The sequence below is a fragment of the Bos indicus genome, chromosome 4, assembly GCF_029378745.1.
Source record: "Bos indicus isolate NIAB-ARS_2022 breed Sahiwal x Tharparkar chromosome 4, NIAB-ARS_B.indTharparkar_mat_pri_1.0, whole genome shotgun sequence".
Taxonomy (NCBI): Eukaryota; Metazoa; Chordata; class Mammalia; order Artiodactyla; family Bovidae; genus Bos; species Bos indicus.
The window spans coordinates 64140566-64167093 of NC_091763.1; the positions used below are offsets into that span (position 1 = coordinate 64140566).

General features: G+C 40.8%; 2 protein-coding genes across 6 annotated transcripts in view; one reads left to right on the plus strand and one right to left on the minus strand.

Annotated features, from left to right (window-relative positions):
• The window catches only part of NT5C3A (5'-nucleotidase, cytosolic IIIA), a 39049-nt gene extending 28534 nt beyond the window's left edge, over nt 1-10515 (plus strand). For all 5 annotated transcript variants that reach the window (XM_019958788.2, XM_019958790.2, XM_070787859.1 and 2 more), the window contains 8 exons: nt 1342-1440; nt 2427-2496; nt 3480-3526; nt 4480-4565; nt 7138-7227; nt 8343-8505; nt 9038-9238; nt 9799-10515. In XM_019958788.2, the coding sequence (XP_019814347.1) occupies nt 1342-1440; nt 2427-2496; nt 3480-3526; nt 4480-4565; nt 7138-7227; nt 8343-8505; nt 9038-9238; nt 9799-9900 (858 nt within the window). In that variant the 3' untranslated portion in view covers nt 9901-10515. The remainder of the gene's footprint in view (nt 1-1341; nt 1441-2426; nt 2497-3479; nt 3527-4479; nt 4566-7137; nt 7228-8342; nt 8506-9037; nt 9239-9798) is intronic.
• A 3702-nt stretch (nt 10516-14217) lies between these two features.
• Nucleotides 14218-26528, minus strand: part of FKBP9 (FKBP prolyl isomerase 9) — a 43447-nt gene continuing 31136 nt past the window's right edge. The window contains exons 7-10 of the mRNA XM_019958791.2: nt 24771-24957; nt 20836-20981; nt 19151-19314; nt 14218-15746 (exon numbers count right to left, since the gene is read on the minus strand). Of these exons, the coding sequence (XP_019814350.1) occupies nt 15570-15746; nt 19151-19314; nt 20836-20981; nt 24771-24957 (674 nt within the window). The 3' untranslated portion in view covers nt 14218-15569. The remainder of the gene's footprint in view (nt 15747-19150; nt 19315-20835; nt 20982-24770; nt 24958-26528) is intronic.

Here is a 26528-nt window from a genome sequence, read left to right on the forward strand (position 1 = left end):
GTCCTTCCAATGAATATTCAGGACAGATTTCCTTTAGGATTGACTGGTTTGATCTCCTTGCATTTATTTAGATGATTTAAATAACCTCTATTCTTTTGAAACACTTTAAAGTCCATTTAAGTTAAAAGGATCACTGTATGAAGGTTAATTGTATTGCAGGTTACCCTCCCACCCTATTTAAGTATGGCTTTTTGAAATTAAGTATATTATAAATTCAGGTCTTTCATTCATGAAGAAAAATTTAATGTTCCTACTTCTGTTTCCTGTCCACTTCTGTATTCATCCTCCAATCTCAGGAAGACATGTTAACTTTTTTCTGATTTTCTGATTTTGTCCAAGGGACAGCTTGGAACCTAACAGATTTACCTGGTCAGATTCTCTTATAGCCGAGATACAAGGCCTGGGGAATTTTTCATAACTGTGTCAATAACACACATGAAATATGTTAATATTGGAGATAGCACACATATAATAATAGAATATAAAATAAAGTTTACTGGATACAAGCCACTGTAGAATCTTAATTTGAGGTTCAGTTATTGTCTTTTTGTACTTGGAGCTGACTATTAAATGACTCGTAGTTTCCTCCCCCAAGTCTTCTTTGTGCTAATTTTACTCTGATCAGTTTCATTCTCTCTGTGACATGGTAGAAAAAATAAGCTGTTTACATAATGTTAAACTGTTGAGCAAAACTAAAGCCTGCATAAACCAGCCTAAGTAGCAGCCTCAGCCCAGGTGGTCTAATATTTAGTAGTAATCTTAATTTGGAATAAATCCATTATAAAATTTATGTCAATAACAATGAAGTTTGGGGGGGTAGAGTACAATAAAGGAGTAAAGATCTTGAAGCAGCCTTTCAAATTAAATACATTGATATTAATTTCAGAAAGCCAGATGCAAAAGTATATAATGTGAATGAGATAAACTATGTGCATATACATGCATGTTGCAATCATAGAAATGAAATTAATGGAAAACATTAAAATGCTTACTTGTTCAGCTTTGGGCAGTATAATTACAAGCAATTTTTCTTTTTTATACTTCTGTTTTTTTCTGTTGTGAACATGCATGACTTTTATAATTAGAAAAATTGCATTTTCTGATAGTGTATTTCAAATGTAGTTTTGTCTTAATCTTCTAGATAGAAATAACTGATGTGCTTTAAAATGTTTTGGCTAGATAAATGGCAATTTGTTATGGTGGTTTGCTTTTTTTAAAATAATGCCTCAACAGTTTTACATCTTTAAATAATATAAGCTTTTTTATATTACTTTGCTTGGTATCAAAGAAACCTGGGGGAAAATAAATTAAAAATAGTTAATTCATTTATTTGATTCTTAGATGCCAGAAATCCAGAAAAATTCAGTTCACATCAAGAACCCTACAAGAGTAGAAGAAATCATCTGTGGTCTTATCAAAGGAGGAGCTGCTAAACTTCAGGTGAATCATTATCAAGAAGCCTTTAGCATTAAACCTCTATCTTTCATTTTCAAGCAGACTCATTGATTTTATGTCTTGCTACAATCTGAATAAAGAAAGCTTAGATAGACAAGCTTTCCCTGTCCTTTTGGAATGTAAAATCTAAGAGATGTATCTGGAATTGGTCTAAAATACGCAGAATACCCCACTGGAAACAACAAAAGTTAATAACCTTGAAATAATTTTAGCTTTTCTTTAATATTAAGTGCTCAGCTAACTAGTACTATGCATTAAGTATTAAACCATCTTAAGTAAATTGATTAACTATGATTAATAATCTTTAAAATGTGGACAGTTTCAAGGTGTTCTTTTAATATAATAAATCACAGTAGTCAAAGTAATGTGTAACTATTAGAAGATAGCTAATTTTTCTAATTCTTTTTTTAAAGGAATGTTTTACATGTAAGTTAAATAATCTGGATATTCACTAAAAACGTATTCCCTTTTTTAAACATTTCTGAAAAAACTATTTAGCCCAGTCTCCTAAGTTTCAAGAGCTGGTAAACTATTGCTGTGTCTCATTCCTTCATTCATTGGTTTAGTTTATTTAAACAGACAAATCAAGAACGCACAGTTTCAATAACTAGAAGCATGGCATAGTTTATTTCCACTGCACTTCTGTACACTGACCAAGGAGGTTGAAATTGTGCAATGTTTTATTGCTATCGGAAATAGTAACCGTATTGCCTGCAGTTTCAAATTCCTATACTGATTAGTCAGATTTTATTTGGGACTGTGCTGGGGTACTTAAGGTTCACCCTGTAGTTAAGGAAATTCTCAAGACTTGACATATGAACTCCTTTAGGAAACTCAGTGTAGACAGAATAGCCTCCAGTGGAGGGCAGGGCCAGACACTCTAGAGGAGTCTCATTCTTCTAGAAAATGTGCAGTAAGTGTCTGGCCTTGGTGGCTGTGATTTCATAATGCCTTTTCCCCTTTTCTTATAGATAATAACAGACTTTGATATGACACTGAGTCGATTTTCCTACAAAGGAAAAAGATGCCCATCATGTCATAGTAAGTGTGGCATTCATAAATAGATTCACAAAAGTAATCATTAAGTTCCTTTTTTAACCTGTGTTATCTGAGATTTCTTGTGATTTTTTCTTCTTTATGGACATTGAAAGTGAGAGGGGGTCTTCTTTTTTTATTATATTTTGAGGATTTGTTTTCCCCATGTTACATAAATGGCTATTTTCCTGTACAGTTTTGGTTGCAAGAGGAATGAAGACTTCTGAAATTTTCTCTCCAAATGTGGTCTATTTATTCAGGAAATATTTAAATGAATTTAAACTTTGAAATAGCCTAAAGAAACAGATTTATCAAATACTTTGTGTTTTCTAGGAATGTTATTAAATTTTTGTGTCATTGATAAGTAAAAGAGTGAGTTACTAAATAAACAGCAACTTAAAATGTGTTGCTGGAATAATATACCTTTTTTGTTTTCCAAACTTGGAAGTGAATTTTTAAAATAATACTCCTCAACCTGACAACCAGAGATATTAGCCTTCTCTTACTTACTGTTGGAACATGTGTAATTTGAGAAATCATTGATAAATTTATTTTAAAAACCACTAAAAATTACACCCTTTGGCCCAATAATTTTTCTCTGGGAAATTTCTAAGTAATCCCAAATGTCAGGAAAAAGCTTTAGATCTAAGCTTTAGCTTTTAAAATCATTAGATTTTCTGGGAATGCCATGTGGATTATAACACTAAGACCAGAAGTTGTAATGATCATGCTTCTTGACCGGGCATTTAACAATAGTAAGTTATTTATATTACTGGTAGCATCAGTCAGAGTATTTCTTTTCTTTTTTTATCTTTTAATTGAAGTACAGTTGATTTACAGTGTTATGTTAATTTCTCCTCCACAGCAAAGTACTCAGTTATACACATATATATATTCTTTTTAGTATTATTTTCCATTATGGTTTATCCCTGGATATTGCATATAGTTCAGAGTATTTTTTTAATGCCTAGTTTGCTTTCTTTCTTTAGATGTCATTGACAACTGTAAGCTAATCACAGATGAATGTCGAGAAAAGGTAAAGACTAACTGTAATCCAGGGTTACTCAAAGACGTCATTACCTTTTTGCTGAGAATTTTTTCAGGTTCATTGACACAAACAAGAATAGATGCAAAAGTTCTTATAGCCATATCTGGCACAGAGTAAACACTCAATAGATCTTAGGCTTATTGTATGGATTATATGCTCCCAACTTATTTTAACAAAAAAAAGTAATAACTTTTTAATAATAAAACTTTCATGAGAAACTTTTAAACTGATTACCAAAATAGTCTGATGTCCTTACATTACTGCAGAATTAAAACAAAAATATTGTGATGGAAACTCCCTGGTGATCCAATGGTTAGGATTCTGTGTTTCCAATGGAAGGAGCAGAGGTTTAGTCCCTGGTCAGGGAACTAAGATCCACAAGCCTTGCAAGCAAAAAAAGAAAAAAGTACTGTGGTTTTATGTATTTTGTTCCCTTAAATTGATAGGAAACTGCCTCAGTTCTCTGTTTTCCTTGAGTAGGTTTCTGCCTATGTCTATTTTAACAAGACTCCAAATATGAATCAAATTTAATACCTTCATAAGAGAACAAAAGATTTTTTTGTAGTGATAATTTGATTATTTCAGGTCACTGAATTACTGACCTGAAAGTAAGGTAACTTCTTGTAGATATGTTTGAAAGCGAAAGTGAAGTTGCTCAGTTGTGTCTGACTCTTTGCGACCCCATGGACTGCAGCGTACCACGCTCCTCTGTCCATGGGATTTTCCAGGCAAGAGTACTGGAGTAGGGTGCCATTTAGTTACATGTAAACTAAGATCAACAGAGATCACTTCAGCGGACATATGCATTGGCTAGGCATGATCTTCACCATATAAAGCAGCGTGTGGAAAACATTTGTTTACATTGCTTTGTTTTCTATTAGACTAAGCAGCTTAATGACAACTCTGTAATCTTAATGATTAAATTATTTACTTATTTCTAGTTACTGCAACTAAAGGAAAAATATTATGCTATTGAAGTTGATCCTCTTCTTACTATAGAAGAGAAGTACCCTTATATAGTAGAATGGTAAGTGTGCATTGGGTGATGGGAGGGTTAAAAATATAAAATAACATTACAGTTACAACTAATGGTTTATTTTTCCCCTGTACTGTACATAAATAGATTCATAAATTAGCCAGTGAGTTAGAGCAGTGATTAAATATGACAGCATGAACTCTGATTCTCTAATCACTGCAGCAATCTAGAATTTGTTTTAAGATGAAGATCAGTGAGAATAAATTTAAAGTCATACCCTCAAGCCTTAAATTAAAAACAATTTTTTTTAAGTATATGTGGCTGAATGTGCAAAGAAAAAGAATTAGGATTTAAGTTAACTCTGAACTCAGTTGAAGCCAGCAGATGACATAGTTACTGAGAAATGTGCTTCTGATGTTGGTCACATTAATTGAAATTGCAGCATTCCAAGCAAATTACAGCGAAAGCAGTGTGTTGAGTCCAGGGAGAATGCTATTTAAAGAAATGTTGACAAACTTAGTCTGTGTCATAGGAGTCCACTAAGACAATCACAGGAATTTGAGGAAGATTTCAAGGAATAGAGATGATGCTTTGATTTCAGAGGCAACAACTTATGGTTTTGGAGTCTTAAGAGAACAGGAATGATGTTACTGGTCTTCATAATCCCGTTACCTAACCTGAATACCTTGCACACTTAATCAGTGTCTATGGTATGAAGCACTGAAAAGAGATTAGATTTACTTTACTTACCTGTCCATAAAAGGAATTGAATCTAGACTTGGAAGGCTTATACCAACTTATTTCAACATGATAAAAGAAAGGACTGTTCCGCAATTAGACTTTTCTAGCAATGGTATAAGCTTCCTTGGGAGAATGAGCTCACTAAAAAGATGGGAGCTGATGCAGGGAAGAAGGTCACCTAGGAATATTATAGATGGATTTTTAGATATCAGCTATAGAGCTTCTGAAGGCTTATTATACTGAGATGCTGTAATTATAGGTGGTTTTATGTAATTACAGAGCACCCATATATAAAACTTTCCATAGCAAGAATTTTCTCTTTCTCACTAGGCAATTTAGGCTACTCATGAAAATTTAGATTACAAACAGGTGGGAAAAAATGGCTTTGCTATTCATTCTTACTGCTGTCAGAGAAGTGATTATGCCTTCCTAGCTTCAATTCAGTTCTTCTCTGTAGACTAAAGAAAGATTTACAACTAGTATCCTTTCATTATCTAATTAACATTAAAACTAAACCAGAGTTTGAGAACTGGGAAATATGATAAGAACATGCGTATCACATTTTGAGACACATGGGGTATACATTCAGTGATGAACTTAAATCTCTAAAATTTAACTTCAAAATTACAATGAATGAAGTACTTATTTTCTCATGCAGAAGAACATTTTTAATAAAGATAATAGTGTTCAGTTCAGTTCAGTCGCTCAGTCGTGTCCCACTCTTTGCAACCCCATGAACCGTAGCATGCCAGGCCTCCCTGTCCATCACCAACTCCTGGAGTTTACCCAAACTCATGTCCGTTGAGTTGGTGATGCCATTCAGCCATCTTATCCTCTGTCGTCCCCTTTTTCTCCTGCCCTCAACCCTTCCCAGCATCAGGGTATTTTCAGATGAATCAGCTCTTCGCATCAGGTGGCCAAAGTAATGGAGTTTCATCTTCAACATCAGTCCTTCCAATGAACACCCAGGACTGATCTCCTTTAGGATGGACTGGTTGTATCTCCTTGCAGTCCAAGGAACTCTCAGGAGTCTTCTCCAACACCACAGTTCAAAAGCATCAATTCTTCGGTGCTCAGCTTTCCTTATAGTCCAACTCTCACATCCATACATGACCACTGGGAAAACCATAGCCTTGACTAGATGGACCTTTGTTGACAAAGTAATATCTCTGCTTTTTAATATGCTGTCTAGGTTGGTCATAACTTTCCTTCCAAGGAGTAAGTGTCTTTTAATTTCCTGGCTGCAATCACCATCTGCAGTGATTTTGGAGCCCCCAAAAATAAAGTCAGCCACTGTTTCCCCATCTATTTGCCATGAAGTGATGGGACCGGATGCCATGATCTTAGTTTTCTGAATGTTGAGCTTTAAGCCAACTTTTTCACTCTCCTTTTTCACTTTCATCAAGAGGCTTTTTAGTTCTTCACTTTCTGCTATAAGGGTGGTATCATCTGCATATCTGTGGTTACTGATATTTCTCCTGGCAATCTTGATTCCAACTTGTGCTTCTTCTAGCCCAGTGTTTCTCATGATGTACTCTGCATATAAGTTAAATAAGCAGGGTGACAATATACAGCCTTGACGTACTCCTTTTCCTATTAGGAACCAGTCTGTTGTTCCATGTCCAGTTCTAACTGTTGCTTCCTGACCTGCATAGGTTTCTCAAGAGGCAGGTCAGGTGGTCTGGTATTCCCATCTCTTTCAGAATTTTCCACAGTTTATTGTGATCCACACAGTCCAAGGCTTTGGCATAGTCAATAAAGCAGAAATAGATGTTTTTCTGGAACTCTCTTGCTTTTTCCATGATCCAATAATAGTCTTACTTTGCCTTAATTGATATTCTCCTTTTCTTTGATAATTTGACATTCTCTTTATACTTTCCAGGTATACTAAATCACATAGTTTGCTTGTTGAACAGGCTTTACCAAAAGCCAAACTTAAAGAAATTGTGGAAGAATCTGACATTATGCTCAAGTAAGTTTCTTAGATGTTTTGTTGTTAATTGTCTACAGACTTGAACTACTGTCATATATTTATTCACATGTGTTTTTTAATTAAGGCAATCTATAACAATGTTATGTATAAAAACATATCCAAAATATGCCACTTGGTGAGATAAAGAATTTAGAATAACAGATCATTTCAAGGCTAAAAATTTATGAAACCATGATCCTTTTGAAATGTTTTATCAAAATACTTTTGAAAGACATGATTATGAAAGGAAGGTTTATAAATCAACTTGAAAAGGATTTTAAACTTATAATTGTTGCTGTTACATGATCTGTTTTCTGAATTCTCAGACTCCCTTGAAAACTACTATTTCCAGGAAGGGTGAATATGTTTTAGCAGATAATAAAAACATTTGTAATCATGAATTATATAAACATTTTTAAGTTAATTTCAGTACTCTTGACCACCTCTTAAATTTTTCAACTTGATAGGCAAATATGATGATGCTTTTTTTTTTTTTTATGATACTACATTTTAAGGTGATCTGCTTCTAAGGAGGAAAGCATTAAATTGTCATAAAGAGTGTGAGGACAGCTAGTAAGTATTCCTTTGTAGGCAACTTAATTCTATAGTCCATTAAGAGTGAAATAAGTTTTGATTTTAAGATCAAGACATTACCTGTAGCTGCCAGATCTTAGGTAAGAGAGATGCCAGATGTAAAGAGAATACAGCTGAGTTCCTGCCGCTCTGCTTTTCCTATGATAGAGAATAGATGAACAAGATGGCAAGCAGGAGCTCTTCTAGCTCACCATTTGTGGGTTTTTCAAGGTGTGGTTCATCTATTTGCTGTTAAATGGTATACATAGTGAACTGTAGATTTATGTCCATATTCCAAGTAAGTCTAAAATCATCTAATTTGTACTTAGAATTTACTGAAAGTAGGATAAAAAGTTAACCAGATTGAAAAACTTGTATTAGTATCATCATAGACATCAATAACAGCCCTCTTGGGTAGTATTTTGAAATGAGAATATAAATGAGCCATAGAACCAAGTAGAACTATTTCACTTTTTTAACATCTAGGTGAAAAGGAGATATATCTTGCTTTTTAACACTCAGTTCCCACCTCCATCTTACAGGGAAGGATATGAGAATTTCTTTGATAAGCTGCAACAATACGGTATTCCTGTGTTCATATTTTCGGCTGGTATTGGTGATGTGCTAGAGGAAGTTATCCGTCAAGCTGGTGTATATTACCCAAATGTCAAAGTGGTGTCCAACTTCATGGATTTTGATGACAATGTAAGAATATCAAATCATTCTTATAATTTTAATATCAGAAAATATTTTAATCATGTAAATATATTTTAATTTACTCTTTAGTGTATTATATATTTGTTAAATTAGGCCAACTTGGTGGGCCTTCTATGGGACTTATCTCTCCACGGGTATGTCTGTGTCCATGTTTTAAAGTAATATACCCTTCTTAAACTTTGTTCCTGAAGCTGCAATCTAAGAAGTAGTAAAACTTCTTTAAATTTAATGCAGCAATTCTGAACATTTAACATCTATAGATAGATAAAAAGTGAATTAGAACTGATGTTATTGAATGAGTTCTAAGAAAGACAATATATTATGATAAACTTAAGATGAAACTGTTTAGGTTGGAAACAAATGAAAAGTAAAAACTGGGTTTTCAGCACATTGTGTTTAACATGTGAAGTGGTCTCTAGAAAGTCACTAACTTCTCAGAGCCCTTTTTACCTATCATGAATGTGAAAATACAAAAAGTAGAATTTGCAGAACCTATTAAAAGGATTTATATTTTTCACAGGGGCTGCTCAAAGGATTTAAAGGAGAACTAATTCATGTGTTTAACAAACATGATGGTTCCTTGAAGAATACAGAATATTTCAATCAACTAAAAAACAATAGCAACATAATTCTCCTGGGAGACTCCCAAGGGGACTTAAAAATGGCAGATGGAGTAGCCAATGTGGAACACATCCTGAAAATTGGGTATCTAAATGATAGAGTAAGTATACAGATCTGTCATTTAATTTTAAGAAAAAAAAATTTAGGATGAAACTTGTAGAAAGTTGTTACCACAGGTACCTGAGAAAGTAGTTATTTTAAAGACATTTCAGTTGCTCTTTATCCCTTCACTTTGATGATGATTAAAGGACTTGACGTGCACATACGCATGCTGTAGGTTTTGGTGGGGAGGGAGAGTATACCTTCTCAGTGAGGCATCTCTGGCCTTTCCCCACTGGAAACTGGTATCATTCCCTAATCAGAAGAATCAAAAATGTCTCTAGATATTGCCAAATATTCCTTGGGCACTGTCTTCCCAGTTGAGAACCATTGGGCTAGAGAGAAATTATTTTGGAAGAAAAACCAAAGTTTAGAAACTTTCTGTGTCAATGAATTAAAAAAAACTTTTAAAGTATTCATATCAAAGCTTTTACGAAAACAAATTAAGTTACTACATTTTACCCAAAAGATGTAATGTAAATAGTGAGATTTATACTGAGATTATTTACTTCTCCTCCCTGCATGTTAATTTTTGTGACTTTTTTTTTGATTGTTGATTAGGTGGATGAGCTTTTAGAAAAGTACATGGACTCTTATGATATTGTTCTAGTAAAAGATGAATCACTGGATGTAGCCAACTCTATCTTACAGAAGATTCTATAAACAACCATTCTTCAAGAAGACCTCTCGCCCGTGGGTGCAATTGATGAAAGAGCTGCTCATCTGTTCATCTGGCTAAAAGACTTTTTTTATTTATAATATATTCTTGCTCCTGAAGTTTTTCCTCTGTATTACTGAAGTATTTTCAGATTTGTTGAATCCATCAACTGGAAGTTCCTATTTCTCCACCTCTCTCAACACACTCCTCACTATATATTTTTTAACAGATTTTAAAAAATTCTTAGAGCTAAAATTGGAAAAATAACTCCCTAAATTTCCAGAATGACTTTTGTAGCTTAATGTTATTATGACATTTTCGAGGAATCTTTTTATATTGGGAAAGTTTGTAGAAGTTTTAAAAGTTTTATGAAATGATGAAATAATGTGCATGATTTTAAGTGTTGTCATTTTTATAATTTGGGTGAATTACGCTGATGGTATTAATCATCTCCTAAAACTTATGTTTAGTTCTTTTGTTTGGTAAAAATCAGTATTTACCAAAAAATATTGGTACTTGATGTTTGAAAAATATCCATTGGTATCGACATGTCACTAATTATTACAGAATGTTCTATATCAAAGCACTGACGATAAACATGAAATGAAAAACCTTTGTAATTCTGTCAAGACTATTATTATTCATTAGCAAAGCCTGCCATGATTTTCTTGCATATATGTGTGATATATGAATCCTGATATCTTTGTCATAGTGCCTACTTATTTCAGATTTATACACTATAAGAATAAAAAAGATTTTTACAGAGAAAATTTAATTTGCCCTTCAGAAAATAGTGGGGCCTGGGAAAATTGTTTTCCCCCTGTGAAAATATTAGTAAAAGAGGTACTTTATTGTACGTCTCAGTGTTTCACAAACAGCCATAGGCAGAAAAAATGTCGCTGGGTCTCATGGTGACTAAAATAGCGTACTTCAGCATTAGGAACCAGTATGCTTCTCTGCAGCCTGACTTTCCATTCCAAATTTTGGCTGCCCTGTAATTGGTTTACACAAGGCTAAGTCTTGCCATTGTGATAAATTTGATCCTGACCCTAGCCCTTGAACTGCAGTCTGTGAGCAACTAGTTGGTGTTCTTAGCATCTGAGCCATGATACAGACAAAGCATGTCCAGCTGGTTCTGATATCCAGTATGGGCAGTAATGTCTAGTCCAGTCATACATGGTAGAGAGGCAAGGTCTTGTGATGCAAACCTTTTTCCTGCATCCCATCTGTATTCTCCATCACTGCTTCTCTTTTTTATAATAAACAATGAAACAAAGCACACAGTGGCAGAAAGTAGACGGTCCCCACTTAGGTATTTCCAGAATGTAACTCAACACCAAGCTTCTTGCTTTAAAGCAGATAGCATGGCATGTGTGTACATGCTAAATCGCTTCAGTCGTGTCCTACTCCATGACTCCATGGACAGTAGCCCACCAGGTTCCTTTGTCCATGAGATTCTCCACGCAAGAATACTGCAGTGGGTTACCATGCCCTCCTCCAGGGGATCTTCCCCGCCCAGGGATTGAATCCCAGTCTCTTTGTCTCCTGCATTGGCAGGCAGGTTCTTTACCACTAGTGCCATCTGGGAAGCCCATGGCATGGAGGCAGGGTGGGGTGTCAATTACCTGGAGGACTTTTTCACATAGAAAAAATTGGGACTCCCTTATCAAATGATAGCTCCTTACTCCTGTGTTTGCTATTAGAGCTTGCCATATTGGCTATTTTCCAAAGGAGTTTATAATATGCGTCCACAAACAAGCACACTGTGGTGTAAGTGTAAGGAATACTAAAGTTCTGACCTGCTTTCTTGTCACTGCTCAGTCAGTCACCTCCCTTTAAAATAAAAGCCACAAGAACAGTCTCTACAGCTTCTTCTAGCCACTACCAATTTAGAAATGTCAAGACTTGCTGTGGGATTAAATGTGTAGGGTGAGAGAGGAGCACTGGCTTGGATGGACGGTGCTGGGAAGGGAGTGGGAATATACACTCTATTTTGGACACACTGAGTTTGGGATGCCTATGAAATGTACAGATGATACCGTAAGTGGACTAGAACTCAGAGAAGAAAATTTGAGTACTGTAAATCTTATCTGCATTTAAATGATATTTAAATAGGGCCACTGTAAGCTGCAAGGAACTCCCCTGCTGCTGCTAAGTCGCTTCAGTCCTGTCCGACTCTGTGCGACCCCAGAGACGGCAGCCCACTAGGCTCCTCCATCCCTGGGAATTCTCCAGGCAAGAACACTGGAGTGGGTTGCCATTTCCTTCTCCAATGCATGAAAATGAAAAGTGAAAGTGAAGTCGCTCAGTCGTGTCCGACCCTCAGCGACCCCATGGACTGCAGCCTACCAGGCTCCTCCGTCCATGGGATTTTCCAGGCAAGAGTACTGGAGTGGGGTGCCATTGCCTTCTCCAGAAACTCCCCTAAACTACTGAAATTCCAACATGAAGGATGACCACACAGTATCAAACACTATTTTGATAATATCCAAAAACAGGAGTAAATAATTGGGAGTAGCATTCTTATTTTATAAAAAAGACTTCAGAGATCCAAGAGAAGAGAAGAAGGCTTCAAAGAAAGCCACTCTGTTCCTAGAAACCTGATATTAAAGTGCTTACATATAATTTTGCAGTCAGGCCAACTTCCCTGACAAAATGACGTATGTTCCGTTAGCAATGGAAAGAATGGAAGTGCCAGGCGGCACTCAATAAGCTAGATTTAGAAAGCTAAATACTGCATGGTATCATTTATATATGTAGATACAAAAAAATAAAAAAGTTGAAGTCAGAGGGGAGAAAAGGTGATTACCAGGGCCTAGGGGGTGGGGGAAATAAAAGGATACAAACTTTCAACTGTAAGATAAATAAGGTCTGTGAATCCAGTGTATATCATGGTGACTATAGTTGATAGCACTATCATATAGTTGAAATTTGCTGACAGTAGAAGTTAAATGTTCTCTAAAAAAATGTGATGTATATGTTAATTTAAGTTGATGGGAATCCTTTCACAATGTATATTTATGTCAAATCATCACAAACCGTTGAAATGTCTTAAACAGTTTTTTAAATTACACCTCAATAAAGCTAAAAAGTAAAAGCCAATAAGACAAAGACCCAAGAAGAGCCAGTATTTCAGTCTGAATCTAAAGGCCAGAAAAGACCAGTGTTTCAGGTCAGCAGTCAGGCAGGCAGTTTAAACACAAAAACAAATACCAGCTAAAGTTTCCTTCCATTCTTGAAGCTCTAAGGCTCACAGTCCTTAAATTCCCCAGAGAAACTTATTTTTTATTCAGCCAACCTGCTACTGTAGAAAATAGCCAGTGAAGAAATTCAAACAGGACCAGCTAGAGATCTAGGGTAGAGAATAAGCACAAGATATTCATCTCCATGAACATGTGAGTATAAAGATGTTACAAATCAAATGCATTCCAAAGGGCAATTCAACAGATCATTAACCTATCTAGTGCACTCAAGGAATTCTGTTAAATGAAAAAGCTGCGTGACTGTGTGCTCCACAGAGGAGGGTTAAGGAACATTAGTGACGATGGCGGCGGTGGCCGGGAAGGCCATGGGCACCTCTTTCCCCTCCCAAAAGCACACAGAATCCCTGAAGCTGCCTCTGCAAAGAGTAAACCAGGGCCTTCCCTGGTGGTCCAGTAGTTGCAAGTCTACCATGCAATGCAGGGGACACAGGTTTGATCCCTAGTCGGGGAACTAAGACCCCACATGCCACAGAGCAACTGAATTGTGTGCCATAACTAGAGAGGCCGTGGGCTGCCACTAAGACCTGATGCAGCCAAATATTTTTTTTTTAAGAGTAAATCAGAACACCAGCCCCGGAGCTCCTTGCCCTCTGGCTTCAGATTGGCTTCAGCTGATGGGAGCAGGACGGAGAAGATGAGTGTTTCCTCTCTCACCACTCTGCCCACTGCCAGCCACAGTTCTGGGGGGTGGCTGTGTCCCTCCACCCACTCCTACCAGGCAGCCCCGCCCAGGCTCCCCCTGACCCTTCAGTCCCAGCATTAGATCGGCTTCCCACTCTTGACACCCAACAGCAGTCATGGGTACCTTGGCATCCTGACTGCACCGCCCCGCCCCAACCCCACCACACTCGTGTAAAGAGTCTTTTCATTCACTTCTCTTCAGACGTCCCACTTGAGTGTATGTTTCCAGCCAAGACCCTGACAGATACACCCCCTTTCTACTGTACAGCGATCTTCCACTTCTTTCAACTCACTCCTGCTGGGTTTTTAACCAAGGGGATTCTGGGGGCATGGCGTATTCTTATGGGAGAAATGGACCTTCAAATAAAACACAAAACCTGATAATTCAATATTTTATATATGAAAAATTCATTTTCCAACATTTGTTCCACTGAATGAGTGCACAGCATTTTCAGGAACTATCTCAGGGCTACATCAGTACAAAATAGTTTAAATTAGTCAAACAAAGTCGCTTCAAAAGGAAAATCATTGGTTACTTCAGGGTGAGTGCCACCACCATGAGGGGACATAGGCAGCAAGGTGGTTACTGCATAACATGACAGGTCAGCAGGCACAGTGTCCCACACAGAGCGGCCCCAGGCCTTAGGGCACTTCCTTCTCCGGGACAGAGGGGTGACAGAAACACATCACTTCGTTTATGCTCACCTGTTGGGATGACATTTCTGTCTTGGCTACAGTGAGATAACTCGAGTGTGGCTGAGCCATCAGCCCTACTTGTATCTATCTGATCGAAGGATTCAGGGCGGGAAGAGAGGGTGCTATGGGATAGAGTGATGAGAATAAGAAAGAGTAAAGCAGACAATCTTACGTGACAAATGCAGAATCAATTTCTCTGCTCATGGCACAACATGCCTTATGTCTGGTCCACTGATTTTCTTTGTAACCTCCAAGTTACCTGGCCAATAGAAGGACAAGGTGGGATGTGATTAACCAGAAAAGTGTGTGTGTGTGTGTGTGTGTGTGTGTGTGTGTGTGTGTGTGTGTGTGTGTGTGTGTGTGTGTGTGTGTGTGTGTAGGCATGGTGGAGACAGGGCATTACCAGCTGTGTGTGTGTGTAGGCATCGTGGAGACTGGGAATTACCAGGTGTGTGTGTGTGTGTTTAGGCGTGGTGGAGACTGGGAATTACCAAGTGTGTGTGTGTGTGTGTGTAGGCGTGGTGGAGACTGGGCATTACCAGGTCTTGTATAGGCTGCTAAGAAGTTTCCTGGGGCTGTCTGGGAATGCTGCTGGGACCTGCCCTCTCTTTTCTAGCCACCTGGAGAACACTTTGAAAACACCAGCAAGTTAACATTTTTAATCCTCTTTATGTAGATATCCCAGACACATTTTCCTCTGTTCCCTCCAAGATGATTACAACTTCTGTATGATGCTGTTTTCCTTTAATAACAAAGCCACCCACCCAGAAGGCTCACAAAACAATAGCTGACAATGCAGCACTTTGACTATTCTACACCACCCATGCGAAGGCCCCCGCACTGATTCTATGTAGTGTCACTGGCATCAGCCTAAAATTCTCACCATGAATATCAACCCACCCCGATGTATGTCCCAGGAGCTATGTGATCCGTCGACTACTTGCTGACCATCCCCTTCTGAGAGACCCGCGCACCCTCAGTGCACATTCTGCCACAACAGGGGCTTGGTATCACGCGAGTGGCTCATGGCAGGTTTAGAGTTCATCGTGTTTTGTCTCCTGGTCTTTGAGTTTAAATTCCTCAGCCGTGACCTTCCCATCTCCATTTCGGTCCTGGTTGGTGAACATATTCTTCACGATCATCTCAGCATCGAATCCAGGAGCGAGTTTCCCTTTTCCAGATGCCACCTGGGCATGAATGTACTCTGAGAACTGGAGAGAAAGAGGCAGTACAGACCATGAGACAGGGTAGCCGAAGACACCAAGCTGGAGCCTGAACAAGGCGGTCCTGGGACAGTGGGGTTGGAATTTGAGTCTGAGCCAGCACAACAGACAAAATCTTCTGAGCTATACGATCTAGATTTTTTTCCTCCAGCACTCGTGCTCAGTCGCTTCAGTTGTGTCCAATTCTGTGACCCCATGGACTGTAGCCCACCAGGCTCCTCTGTCCATGGGATTCTCTAGGCAAGAATACTGGAGTGGGTTGCCATGCCCTCCTCCAGGGGATCTTCCTGACCCAGAGGTAGAACCCGTATCTCCTGCATCACCTGCACTGCAAGCAGATTCTTCACCTCTGAGCCACCGGGGATGGCTTTAACCTCTGGATGCAGGTTAAAAACCTTGGACAAAATGACTATAGGAGTGCTTAGGTTCCAGGCAGCCAGTACCTAGCAGTCACTGGAACTATCCTGTTTCCCTAAATCAACACTTAGTTTTCCACCTATGACTGATCCCCTAATCATCCTTGCCTCTGAAAATTCATTCATTCATACAATAAAACCTTACTGTCTACTGTATGCTGAGCAGCATTCTAGAGCCTAAAGATTCATCAATAAACAAAACATCCTGCTCTTGTAATTCTAGCATACACTAGTGGAAAAGATACACTATTAAAAAGGAACATTTAGAATATTTTGCAAACACTAAAAAAGGAACATTTAAAAGGTAAGTAAACTACATATTAAGTTAGAAAATAAAATGCTCCAGAGAAAGGAAAGAGTCAGCCAAGTCAGGAAGATCAAGAGTACAGCCAGGGGAATTGGTTTAAGTATCAATTCGGTGGTCAGGGTAAATGCACAGTGCTAAAGAGAAGTGTGTATCGAGGCTTAAAGGAAGTGAGGGAACAAGCCTAGCAGTTACCTAGGGGAAATGTCTGCTGAGCAGAGAACAGCCGGTGCAAAGGCCCCGGGTGGACACATGCCCAGTGTGTTTACAGCACAGCAAAGGGAGAGTCGATGGAAGGAGGGCACAGCGAGCAGGTGGTAGAGGGCTTTGTGGGGCCCTTGGGGGCCACTGCAAAGACTTTGAATATAAAGGCATGTATGATTAGGCCAACAAATACAGCTGTTCTCTTACTGCTCGGCCAGCCCTTGCTTCACCTACACCCTACTCACAAGAAACCCTGCCCCAGCTAGTGATTGCTCTCCTCTTTATGCCAAAACAGCTCCACCTGCTAGTTTATTAAAGGGAAATATCTGCCCTCATGATGGTCTTAACCTGAGGGCCTGTGAGGGTTGTGTCCTAGCTGCTGGTTTCCTTGGTAACTGATGAGCCAACCTGACATTAATTCCCCTATTAATGGTAGCCTCCTTCACCTCCCGGAGAAGGCAATGACACCCCACTCCAGTACTCTTGCCTGGAAAATCCCATGGACAGAGGAGCCTGGTAGGCTGCAGTCCATGGGGTCGCTGAGCGTCAGACATGACTGAGCGACTTCCCTTTCACTTTTCACTTTCATGCATTGGAGAAGGAAATGGCAACCCACCCCAGTGTTCTTGCCTGGAGAATCCCAGGGACGAGGAGCCTGGTGGGCTGCTGTCTCTGGGGTCGCACAGAGTCGGACACGACTGCAGCGACTTAGCAGCAGCAGCAGCCTTCTCCCCCGGGTAGTAAAGGTTCCTGCTATGTCCTATCTGCCATATACTGTGGGGGTGACACTCCAGGACCTTTGCTGCAGACATGGAAGATCCCTGTTCAATAAGTTGTTGATGTCTCTGTCACCATCTCCAGGCTCTTTCTGCAGTCTCCAGGCTGGACAACTACAAGGGTTTGGGGCCTGCGGGATGCTGCCTGATGGGAGGCTTCTGCAGAGTTCTGAGATGAAGCGGGCCCTGTTCCAACTTACATTTTAGAAGGACCACTCTGGCTGCTGTGAGGGGCAAGGGTGTGAGCAGGAAGACCTCTGCAGAGGTCCAAGTGGGAGGTGATGGACACTGGATTGAGGTGCTGTGGAGCGGAGGTGGTGAGAAGTGGTCAAGTTCTGGGTATATTTTCAAGAAAGAGCTAGAATAATTTCCTGATGGATTTAATCTAGCCTGTGAGAGGAAGAGGAGAGATGACTGGGTGCTCTCACCTGAGCAACTGGAAGGGAAGTGCTGTCATCGAATGAGATGGGAAAGGCTTTGGGTGAAGCAAGTTTTTGTGGGGATATTGGGGGTTCAGTGAATGACGATGTCAAGTGGGCAGCTGATACCTTAGTGTGAAGAGGACAGAAGACAGGCCCGGAGCTGCCAATCTAGAAGCCATCAGAATGAAGACGATAAAGCCTTAGGATGGGAGGGGGTCACCAAGGGATGATGTCAAGGGGGAGGAGAGCAAAGTTCAGGACTTAGCCTGGGGCCCTCCACTCTGAAAAGCCCTGGGAGAAGCAGCTACCAGTGAGGCAGAAGGAACCTGGGGAAACTGTGAGGTGGAAGCCAGGAAAAGAAGGTGTCTCAAAAAGCAAACAGCTGTGCTAAAGCAAGCTTGCGAACTGACCATTGGGTTCAGTGCCTGAGCAAGAAACCAAGTTCAGTGGCGTGGAGGATAAAAACCCAACAGGACTGGGTGTAAAAGAGATTAGGAGGAAAGGAACTGGAGGCAGGAAGGACAGACAACTCTTGAGGCTTCTGCTGTAAAGAAAGCAAAAAAAATAAAAGAAATGGGAAGATGCATTAATAAGGAAAAACAGCAGCATGCTCTTAAGCTAATGGGAATAGTCCAGAAGTTGGGAAAATGTGGATGATAAAAGAGAGAAGGGGAGAAGGCTGGAGCCACATCCTTGAACAAGGAGATGGGAACAGGCAGAGACCTGAAACTCCCCAGAGCTGCGACAAGACAAAGACTCTCTTGCCCAGCTCCACAAAGGGTGTCTCATTCAGGAGAAACAACACAGGATCTAGACGATCAAGACATCTACAAACCACTGGATGGCTGTACAAACTTGGGCAAGCCATTTACCTTCTCTGTGCACAGCTGTTTTCTTCTGAAAAATAGGGGTGATTACCTGGCTGTCATGAGGGCTAAGCAAGATAATATATGTGAAAAACACTTAGAACCATGCAGGCCGCAGTGAGCACCCAGGAACGAAGAACTGAGTCCAGATCCGTGAGCCGTGGAATCAACCCCTGAACCTCTCAGGGCCTCAGTTTCTTCAAAGAGGAACTGTGAGCTTCGACTTAGAGGACTTAGTGTGTGTGTGTGCAAGCGCCTGACACACGAGCATGCAGTTTACAGATCACAAGGAGCAAGCATCGGTATCCTCACTCTGAGTGGGTTCACATTCAGGATAGGTGCCCCAGCCCAGGGAGCTTCCCTGAGCTCCTTGGGCCCCACTTGTATTCAACAAGGTCAGTTACCTCTTCCAGGAGGACTTCTCCATCACCATCCTTGTCGATCTCTTCAAAGAGGTTGGCTGACACCTCACCGTTCCATACGAACATGTACCCCTCTGGCAGGCCAGCCACGAGCTCCAGCAGCTCGATGTCAAACACCAGCACGGCACTGCCGGGCACTTCTCCATCTGCCACAGGACAGGGGTGGAGGTGGCATTAACAACAAGGCAGCGAGCATGCCCCTCTGCCCCCCGCCCCAACACCCAGGCTCTGGCTGCCTCATGGATGGAGGAATCTCTTGGGACAGCAAAAAGTTCAGCCTCAGCAAGTGGTTTTTCCAAACTGTCGGTAGTGAGTCTCAAATCAATTTAAAGAATGAGACCAACTTTTTTTAAATTAGTGAGAGAATAAAATCAGAGTACATTATACATAAAAAGGATAGATACTATTTTATGGAACTTAGTTTTAATCATATAAAACTAAATCTATACGTATTATTGTTGTTGCTCAGTCACTAAGTCATGTCCAACTCTTTGTGACCCCATGGACTGTAGCCCACCAGACTCTTGTATCCGTGGGGTTCTCTAGGAAAGAATACTGGAGTGGTTTGCCTTTCCTTTCTCCAGAGGATCTTCCCGGAGCAGGGATGAAACCCTCAGCTGCTGCATTGGCTGGCAGGTTCTTTACCACTGAGCCACCAGGGAAGCCCATATGTATACATATACGAGGTATAAATTGTATGCTTATGCATAACACTAATTGGGAGATAAAATGTAATTCTTACTGTGTCTTGGTGAAAAGAAGTTTAAAAGCAACCAGCAGAGACTACAATGGTACAACTTTTGAATAACTTTAACCACAGAACTTTAAGAATAATACATTATGCCTTAAAATCATGAGCCATAATGTGATTTGTAAACACAAATTCTAGAACAGTATATATAGTATGGGCCCAAAATAACTTAGAAGTATGTGACTATAATAAATGTAATGTGTATTATTTTAAATTATATATTGTAATTAATTATATGTCATGGGAGTATAATCTTACAGGATACATTTTTTTTAAGTGTTTTTTCTCAGATTGGGGAAAATAGCATAGAGTATATCTTCTCCAATTATTTAAAAATTTTGAAAAAAATCAATCCAAAGTGCCTATCACTTCTGTAAATTAGCACTTCCCATCTACTCCATCTCCAAACAGCAAAAGTACAAGAACTGAAAAAGAAGGGGTTCCCGCCAAACCCCATGAGGAGGGTTCATTTTGGCCAAAATCATGAATCAAACCATAACAGCTGTGAGGGCAAATACCACCAGTATTTCCAGAACTTGACACCAATCTTTTCCACAAGGAAATCTTCTTAGATAGCTTCTTAGATAGCAGTCCACTGTCCCAGGAAACAGTTTCCCAAGGAAGCGCCGAGCTCATCTGGGAAGCCCTTTCAGTGACATTTCCCACACGTGAGTTTGAAGAGTCAAGGGTTTTTTGTTTTTTTTTCTCCCACAGAAACCCCTGCTTAATCCCATTAACATGGCACTCACACCAAATTCATGGGGTTTTGAAATTAAAGTGCTAAAGACTTGAATAAAAACCACAGCTTTTCTGGGTTGGGGTTTTAAATGGAAGAAGCATATTGTGTTAGAACATCAAAAAGCACAAAATACAAACAATGACCATGTCCCAGATGCCTTTTCTACTACAGACTCACCCACGCCAGCCTCGCCGTAGCCCAGGTGGGGCGGAATGATCACAGTCCGCTTCTCTCCAACGCACATCTCTCTGAGACCCATATCCATTCCCAACACGACCTGTCCAAATCCTAAAACGATGTTATACGTTTTGCCTAAATTCCACCTGAAAATGAAACAGAAGAATCTCTGGTTAGGCCATCAACCCACTGGTACTTGAGCATGTCTTCCTGAGAACATGTCACTTCTGTGATCTTTCTGCCAAAGATACAGAACTCCTGTGGAATCATAAGGACACAAACCCACACTGAGGGACAGTCTGCAAAACAACCAGCCTGTAATCACCAAGTTTCAAGGTGAAAATCAAGGGACGACTAAGGAACTGGTTGAGAGTTTTGGGCATATTGCAATGAATCCTCTTGTTATAAAAGACCTTACAGAACATTTGGCAAAACAAGTGGGATATGCGTAAATACCTGCTAAGTCACTCAGTTTTAGTCAGTGTTCTGAAATTTTAGTCAGAAATTTTCATGAAAATTTTAAAAATATGTAATGTAGTTAAGACCCAGATTTGCATTCAGCAAGACCTGAGTCTGAATCCTGGTTCTGCCGCTTAATTTGACAGAAATATAGTTTTACAGTTTCCTCATCTATAAAATAGAGATAATAACAGCTATTGCACAGGATATTCTAAATAGCAAATAATATGCTTGGCACGGAGGACAGCAAGCATCAGGAGCTCAATAAATGGACAGCCTTGAGAGTGCGACATGCTTGTGCCTGTAACACTCTATGACTCCAGAATAATAACAGTTAACTTGGGCCATGCTTTTAATGAGCCTTGATGCCCAAAATCCCAAGAGAATCCAAATAAAAGTCACCTCAATCAGTACCGAAAGTAAATCTATTTTCAAATTGATGCATTCCTATCACTTCCTAAAAGCAAACAATGGGAATATTCTTCAAATCCAAAGAAACATCTCCTGGCTATCTTGGTGCCCCCTTGATATCCATCACCAGGTGGTGACAAGGAAGGTACCACCCCTTTGGTCACCTCCCCTTCTCACGCTTCCTAGCCTCCTGCAGGCGAAGGGCCAAAACAGCATTGGCATCTGTCCCACCTGGGGTGAAAGGGAAACAAAGCCAGTTCCAGAACACTGGACGCCTTGGCCCCAGGCCTGAGGGAGGGCTCGTCCTCTGCCCTACCCCAACACAACCCTCCTTTGTCAGCAGCACAGAGGCGCTCACACTGCCTCTCTCCAGGGACCCTGGACAACTTCCCATGGGACAGTTGGGTTTCAAAATCTTACAGAATATCCAAGAACTCATTGAGTTATCAAATAACAAGTGTTTATTCTTTTCTGAGGCCAGTTTCAACACACATGAAGAAAACCCTCTAAATAAGAAACTTGTTTTTACATGTCATCTCTGAAAACCCAGCTCATTCTTTTCCCTCAAGTCATCCTTTTATTTTTGATTTGCCAGTTTCTGTCTCAGACATTCTCCTCATTCCTTCTGTGTATTCCCGGCTTCCCATTCGCCGCAAGCTTCCTGCTTCCTGCCTACAGGCAGCCCTCTCTGGCTCTCCACCCACGTTCCCCTCTCTCCCTTCCATCACAGACTCTCCCAGTCGCGATCAATGAGCAACAACAGCCGCACCTGCCAAGCTGTTAATAGAGCCCACATGGGCTTGGGGTGAGGCCAGACCCCATCCTCCAGAAGAAGCTCCTCACACACACAGGTAAGCCTTCTCCTGCCGCACTTCCCATGACCCTGGTACTCTGAAACTTCCACCCAGGAGAGAACCCGCAGGGCCGCCCAGACACTGCTCTTTCGTGTCAATGTACACGTGACACAAATGACTCTCGTGGTTCAGGATGGAGTCTCTGGGAAGAGGAAGGAGTGTCACGTGGCTCCTGCATGCTCTGTAAGAATATTGTGCATCCGCCAAACAGGCCTCAGAAGCAGGAAATCGGATTCCCCCACCCCACAAGAGATGCATATCCTGATCCACCAAAGAAATTCCTTTGTTCATTTCCCACCCCCACTTCCCCTTTCCAAAGCTGTAGGAGGACCAACAAGAATAGGAATGTCAGCCCCAGCAATGACAGCTGGCCATCAGCCTTACAGGCTGTCCTAACCTTGTTTTCCCATGCACAAGCTCACTGAGCCCAGAACAAATGCAAGCCATGCTTCTTCCCCACTGTCCTCCACAAGTTTCTAATCATTAGTGCAGTGAAGTTTGTTGTAAGCTAGATTCTCCTGTAAATCTGGGCACCAGGAGCTAGAGCATATTTCATTGATTCTGTAATGCACATTTTTTCACATTTTAATTTCTTCTTGATTTGGGATACATCTTACAACAGACATCATGTTGTTATTTTTTGACAGCGTTCTTAGTTTCTTGAGATACATAAAATGATGCTTCTAACAACCAACACATTTTAGATCTGATGAAATACATTAAATGCTTTAGGTCTCAAAGCACCAGAGAGAATGCTCTGAGCAGTATGTCCCTCAAGCTATCCACACCTGGCCACACTCTGTCACCTGAGGCTAGAAGACAAAGGGATGGGTAAGAAGGAGATAAGACCCTCTCCATCTAGAATAAATGCAGTAGCACATATTTATATGAAGCTGTTCTTTCTCCTTAAGACTAAACTTAGGATTCTAAGCCAGGCTCAGTACAAAAATGGATGTACTTATATGGAGACACAAAGAAAGGCTGAAAATGTTTCCTTCCCAAAGAGAATAACATATTACCTTGGCTCAGATGGTAAAGAATCCGCCTGTAATGCAGGAGACCTGGGTTCAATCCCTGGGTTGGGAAGATCCCCTGGAGAAGGGAACAGCTACCTCCTCCAGTATTCTAGCCTGGAGAATTCCATGGACAGAGGAGTCTGGCAGGCTACAGTCCATGGGGTCGCAGAGTTGGACATGACTGAGCGACTTTCACTTCCAAAGACAATCTAAAGATTCAGATACATAAGGAGCAAAGCTCCTTTTACCTGCATGATACTAGTATACACTGTTGATTCCTAGTAATATGGTTTTAGATTCATCTCAATTAACATTTATAAAATACTTCCTTTGCGTTCTGTTCTGGGCTAAGTGTAAGGAGTAAAAAGATGAATAAACATGTTGAGTATCTAAGGTGTTCAGACCAGCAACAGTGATAGAAACAAAAACAGCTACAAGGTGTGTGTGCAGCTCAATCTCTCAGTCGTGTCCGACTCTAGTGACTCCATGGACTGTAGCCCACCAGGCTCCTCTGTCCATGGGATTTCCCAGGTGAGAATACTGGAGTGCATTGCCATTTCCTCCTCCAGGGGATCTTCCTGACCCAGGGATCAAAGCCACGTCTCCTGTGTCTCATGCATTGGCAGGCGAATTCTTTACCACTGAGCCACCTGGGAAGCCCCCAACTAAAAGGCAGGTAATACATAAAACATTATGAGACTACAGAAGTGAGAACAGTTGATTCTTCCTAGGAACTAGGCAAAGACCTTGCGAAAAGGGAAGGCACTGAGACCAGGGCAGAGGTTCGCCAGAAGGAAGGATGAACGCGGTGCACATCCTGCACCACGGCACACGGCACCCCTGGGCGGCGGAAGACGGACCTCAGCAGAAGATGAGACTGCTGAGGCAGAATGGAGCGACAAGAGAGCCTCACGTGCCTCCAGAGAGACTCTGGAGCTTGGATTTTATCTGTGGGTTAATTTTTAAAGACAGTAGTTACGAGACCTTTTCAGACAGTTTCAAGGGGACAAGATGAGACCGTTCAGAGGGAACTCTTAGAACAAGGTACCGGAGTAGTGACGTACACTTAAGATACACAGTGCAAAGGCATGGAAGCAAAAGCCCTCGATGAGTATCGGGACAAGAAAAGGGGGGCCACGGGAATACCGACTGTTATCTGCCAGGCTCACACCCCCCCAATCCCTGCTGCCCTTACGTGGAATCCAGCAGGGTCCCGTCCAGAAGTGAGGCATTGTAGTGATACTTGAGGTAATCCCCTTTCTTACTCAGCACTGAGCAATCAGGGGGCTTGTAGTGGGAGGTGATGCTGATGGAGTCTGACGGGTTGTGAAAGTCAATCACGTGGATGTCAAACACCAGCACGGCCGAGCCAGGGATGTTCCCTAGAGGACAGACACAGGCAATTAGAATAGTAGCAGCACACCTGACCCCCGTGTCACCAGGTACGCGTCACAGACCTCAGTGAGAAACGCAGGGACCCAGCTATGTAATCCTAGGGATGCTGGAAGAACAAAGCTAGAAGGGCTGTTAAAATGTAAACTAACTCAGTTTTATAGATGGGGAAACTGAGGCACAGATTTGTCCAGGGTCCACAGTCAGGAGCACAGTTTGGACTAAAAGTCAAGACAGTACACTACTGCCCCATGGAATGGTTAAGCCTGAAAGACTTACAGCTAAGTTCATCAGAGATGAGAAAACTAAAGCTCAGCCAATTAACACTTGCCCCGCTCCTGCTAGAAGAGGTGAGATAAGAAAATCAGTTAGAAAAATAAAATCACTTTAGTGCCCTACCACTGCTCAAGAGAAGCAAAACAACAGTAACTTCATGGGGGGAAGTTCAGTTCAGTCGCTGAGCTGTGTCCAACTCTTTGCGACCCCACAGACTGCAGCACGCCAGGCTTCCCTGTCCATCACCAACTCCCGGAACTTGCTCACACTCATGTCCATTGAGTCAGTGATGCTATCCAACAATCTCATCCTCTGTCATCCCCTTCTCCTCCTGCCTTCAATCTTTCTCAGCATCAGGGTCTTTCCCAGCATCAGCATCATGGGGGAAAATACCTAGCTAAAACTGGCCCATATACACTCCTTAAGATATACACCTAACAGTTCACAAAGTGCTTTATGACACGTCCTGTTCTATACAAAGTTATTACACTTCCACTTTTGAGAACATTATCTCACATCTGTGAATAATGTTTTACACCGTGTGTGTGTGTGTGTGTGTGTGTGTGTGTGCGCGCGCGCTAAGTCACTTCAGTTGTGTCTGACTCTTTGTGACCCAGTGAACCATAGCCTGCCAGGCTGCTCTGTCCATGGGATACTCCAGGCATGAATACTGGAGTGGGTAGCCATGCTCTTCTCCGGGGGATCTTCTGACCCTGGGATTGAACCCACATCTCTTACATCTCCTGCAATGGCAGGCAGGTCCTTTACCACTAGAGCCACCTGGGAAGCCCATTTTACACGTTACAAAGCATTTTTCACATACATTCTCTTATTAAATCTCTGCAGCAACCTTGTTGGGTAAATATTATCATAAATTCAGGAACAGCAATTCCTGCATGAATTTAATGACCGCTTCTAGGGAGGCATCAGTTGTTAACCACATTTGCCAAATCATTTCAGAATTTAAATGTAAAAGATTTGTAAACAACAATACTTAGAATCAAGAATGTATAATATTTTCATTAGCATTTTGCAGACAAGGAAACCAACTCATATATAACTAGTTCAAGAAAATAACACAGCTATCAACAGAATTCAGTAGAGATACGTGAACATCAACAGCCCCTCCTCACCCCGATCTCCCAACTCCCACCATGTACTTTTCTGTTTTTTGTCTGCTTTCTCTCTAACACATACTTAATGGATAGGTGCTTATTAAGTACCAGGCACTCTTGTAAGTGCTTTAGATGTATTAGTTTATTTAATCTCATTATAATCATATTCC